Source organism: Teleopsis dalmanni, chromosome 2 (genome assembly GCF_002237135.1).
Source record: "Teleopsis dalmanni isolate 2A chromosome 2, ASM223713v2, whole genome shotgun sequence".
Classification (NCBI taxonomy): Eukaryota; Metazoa; Arthropoda; class Insecta; order Diptera; family Diopsidae; genus Teleopsis; species Teleopsis dalmanni.
This window is the reverse complement of record NC_051847.1, coordinates 239841342-239845853: the sequence shown is the minus strand read 5'-3', so window position 1 is coordinate 239845853 and position 4512 is coordinate 239841342. Positions and strand designations below refer to the sequence as shown.

Below are 4512 nucleotides of genomic sequence, written 5' to 3'. Positions count from 1 at the left end.
ACGGAGTATTATTTGGCCGTTATGCGTCATTTGCGTGAGGCCATTCGCAAAAAGAGGCCAAGAAAACTCATGGATTTCACACCACGATAACGCACCGGCTCACGCAGCGTTGATTGTGTCACAGTTTTTGGCCAAAAACTTCACCAATATCATCAACCAAGCACCGTACTCTCCAGATATGGCCCCGTGAGACTTTTTCCTCTCCCCCGACTGAAATTGCCATTACGAGGAATGCGTTTTGAGACCACAGAGGCCATAAAAGAGAATTCGCTGCGTGAACTAAAGTCCATACCTTCGGCGGCCTATAAAACTTGTACGAAAAATTGAATCAAGCGTTGGCATGCATGTATTGCCGCAGGAGGAGAGTACTTTGAAGACGATAATAAAGAAAATTATTAAAAATTAAAATTTTGCGTTTTTTTAAATTCTCGTTCTTTTTTGATCATAAGGTATATACAAATCTCTCTCCTGCTAGCCATAGGAAAATTGTTTCAAAAGCTCATCTGTAAAAGACTTGAAAAAATAGTTTGCCAAAGGAATCTTATCCCAAATCATCAGTTTGGATTTCGAAAAAAACACACATCGATCGAGCAAGTACACAGAGTTACGCACGAAATCAAAAAGGCTTCAGAAAACAGGGAAACTTGTTCAGCTGTGGTTCTTGATATCTCAAAGGCTTTTGACGGGATTTGGAACTCTGGTTTGATATATAAGCTAAACAATATTTTGCCACAGCAATACTGTAAACTACTGAAATCGTATATTGGTGAAGGTACTACCGAGTTAAACTACTTGACGCATATTCACAATTACATCCTATAAATCGCGGGGTCACTCAGGGGATTATACTAGGCCCATTGGTGTACCTACTTGTAACGAACCTTTCTGGCCGGGGTTTTGCTCGCCGGATTCCAGGTCCAGTCCTACAATAAATTTATTTGTTAGGAACAGTGGAACGTGTGAATACACGGTAGATGGTGACGTTGGTGCGGTGATGTGGTTTGAAGAAATGTGAATTTCTTCTTTTTAACAATGTATTTGGCGTAGAAATATTACTTTCGACGCCCCTGAAGATAAGGTTTGAAGAAATGTGAATTTCTTCTTTAAAACCAATGTATTTGGCGTAGAAATAATCCTTCGACGCCCCTGAAGAAAAAAGGTTTGAAGAAATGTGAATTTCTTCTTTAAAAGCAATGTATTTGGCGTAGAAATTTATATTTCTATTACTAACGAAATGTTAATTTCGTTTTTGCTAATAATTTTTAATAGAAATATGTATTAAAAATTATAATTTATTAACGAAAATATGATTTCGTTTTTAGTAAATGAGTAATAGAAATTTATATTTCTATTACTAACGAAATGTTAATTTCGTTTTTGATAATGAATTTTAATAGAAATGTGAATTTCTATTAAATTAAAAAAAAATTAATAAAAAAGAAATCGAGATGTAAATTTCGATTTGTGGTGCTTTCAGCATGTGTATTGTGGAACAACCTGTTCGCAGCTCGATGTCTTGCTGAATCCCAGTCTACTGCTTTTGCTTCGCCTTTTATACCTGCGATGTGCGAAGCAAACAATATATTTGTTCTTGTAATTGCAACGGTGCGTTGTTTACAAGTTTTTCTATTGTTTTTGATGTGTGTTTTTTTTTTCTTTTATTTTATTTTATTATTTTATATATTTTGTTTTGTATTATTGTGTAGTAAAATTTATGATTGTAAATTTTATGTTACACTTCCCCGGTTTTTCCATCGAGTTGGCGAACTCGTACCACTCCTCCTCGACTGATCTTAACCTGGTATCTCTGTTGGTCGATTACCCGAAGAAACATGATTTGTCGACCTGGTTTTCGGTTTGCCAGCGCTTCGTGGACTTCTTTGTTCAACCCCTCTGGCCATTGCTTTTCAATTCCGGTGGGTGGCGGTGTAATCTCACTGGAAACAGATACTGCGATCTCGAGACACCTTAAGTCGTTCCCGGTATCACAATCCAAGGTGTCGTCTGGACTAGCTTCTCTGTATCTCGACCGGTTTTGCGACATTGATGTAGGTGGTCGCCTTGGACAGGTGGGTTTTCGGACATACGCTAACACATCAGGGTGAACAGGAGTAGCCGGTGCATACCGGTTGCCTTTCAATTTTTTCCCTGCAGCTACTATTTTAATTTCACTCTGCTGCGCCTTGAGCTTAGCCGAGTGTTCTCTGAATTTCTGAACGCTTTGCTCCCACTTTGACATGTTGTCGTTTCAAGGTTCTGCGATCGATTGTCTTGTTTGTTGAATGGTATCGTCTTTTATACTTGATTTTTATATGGGAACCGTTATTCTCTTGTTGTTTTAGGTGGTTTATTTTTATTAATTTGTGTTTTTCGTTCTCATGTGGCTTACTTTGTTTATTACTTTAGTTCATAAAATTGGCATATTTCAAGTCCTTGACGTGTGCGGTGCGTGTCTGGTGAGTGGTTACATGCGTGGCCTTTACTATGACTGGCGATACCAAGGTGGTTATTCTATATGGACCCCCGTAGCGTGGAGCTAGTTTCGCGGTAAACTCCTGGGTTGCTTTTGAGACTGGGTGTTCTTTGATCCACACCAGTTGGCCTATGTCTGGTCGCCACGGTCTCCTTCGCAAATTGTAATACTTTGCTTGCGTTCCGGAGGCTTCTACGATGTTTGCCCTGACCGCCGAAAACACCTGTTGTAGTTGTGATTGTTTTTGATCTTGGTTCTTGGTGACTGTTCCGCATCCTGGTGTATATTTGTCAAAGGTTGCGCCTGGTAGTCTGGCTTCTCTACCTTGAACTAAATAAATGGGGCTATAACCCGTAGTTTCAGACACCGCTGAATTGATTGCAAGCTTAACTTCAGGTATAAAGTGGTCCCATGTTCCCATGCCGATTATTGGCATATTGAGCGATCATGGTTTTTATTGTCTTGTTTGCTCGCTCCGTGGGATTTTCTTGCGGTGAGTATGGTGCCGTCCTCTGATGTTTGACTCCAACTTCTTGTATGTAGTTTTCGAAGGATTTGTTGCGGAATTGTGGCCCATTATCTGTGATCAACACCTTAGATACCCCAAAATTTGCGATGATTTTTTCTCGGAATGCGACGATGGTGGCTTCGGTACTGGCCTTTCGTAGTGGAGTCAGTTCCACCCATTTACTGAAGCGGTCAAAAAAAACAAGTAACATCGTTTTCCCCTTGCTCGATCTTGGCAGCGGACCGACAAAGTCTGCTCAAACAGTTGCCCATGGCTCCTCGGGTATTTGGGTGAGCATTTCGCCTGTCGGTTTTAATTGACTGGCTTTGTATTGTGCGCAGACGCGGCAGTTCTTTACATACTGCCCAATGTCTCTGAGCATACCAGGCCAGTAGTATCTGCTAGTTATACGCTGTATTGTCTTCCGTATGCCGAGGTGTCCTGCTGTGGGGCTGTCATGATTTTCTTTAAAGATTTGTGGGTGTAACGACGCTGGTACGCATAACTTCCATGATGTCGTGTTTTCATAATTAGTGAAGTTAAGGATACTGCGATAGAGTTGGCCATTGGCTATTGTGAAATCTGGAAACCTGTCTGGATTTGTCTGTACTTCCTCGAATTTCCTTGTGAATCACTTACAATTACTTTGTCTGGACTCTGGAATTATTCGCGCAATATTTTCAACCGGTTGTCTGGACAACGCATCCGCGATGACATTTAATTTACCTTTTCGATATTGAACTTCGAATTGATATTGTTGCAACTCTAACGCCCATCTGGCAATACGTCCGGTTGGGTTGTTAATTGAGTTTAACCATTTGAGTGCCAGGTGGTCAGTGATAATTGTAAATTGGTATCCTTCGAGGTATGGTCGCATTTTGCGAATTGCCCAAACTATTGCTAAGCATTCTTTTTCAGTGGCTGAATACTTTTCCTCGGTTTGGTTTAAATGCCGGCTTGCATAGGCAATGACATGTTCGACGTTGTTGATGGATTGTGTTAATACTGCTCCCAGTCCATGGTTACTTGCGTCTGTCTGGAGAGTAAACGGGAGATTGAAATCTAGACAAGCGAGAACTGGTGCTTCTGTTAGTTTCCTTTTGAGCTCGTCGAAGGCATTTTGTTGTTCTGATCCCCACTTCCAATGTTTACCCTTTTTTAAGAGTGTGGTTAACGGGTGTATTATTCTGGAGAAATCTGGCACGAATCGCCTATACCATGAAGTGACTCCAATGTATTGTCGTAGTTGTTTTAGACTTGTCGGTGGGTTTAATTTTTGTATCGCTTCAACTTTTTCTGGATCAGTGTGTATACCTTGTTCGCTTATTACATGTCCTAGGTATTTCGTTGATGTCTTGAAGAACTCGCACTTTTCACTGTTAATTCTTAGGTTTGCTTCGCGAAGTCGTCTTAACACTGTGCTTAGGTTTTCTTTGTGTTCCTCGTAGCTGCTGCCCGTGACGATTATATCATCCAAATATGCAAAAGCGTAAGGTTCTAGATCCACCCCTATTACTCGATCTAACGCTCG

General features: G+C 40.7%; 1 protein-coding gene across 1 annotated transcript; it reads right to left on the bottom strand.

Annotated features, from left to right (window-relative positions):
- Positions 1-2402: 2402 nt before the first annotated feature.
- Positions 2403-2909, bottom strand: LOC119677101. The gene has a single exon (XM_038088368.1). It carries the CDS (start codon positions 2907-2909, stop codon positions 2403-2405), a length of 507 nt encoding a protein of 168 aa, XP_037944296.1.
- Positions 2910-4512: the final 1603 nt, after the last annotated feature.

Coding starts and splice junctions, on each gene's coding strand:
- LOC119677101 (XM_038088368.1), bottom strand. CDS start 2,909: ATGCCAATAATCGGCATGGGAACATGGGACCACTTTATACCTGAAGTT.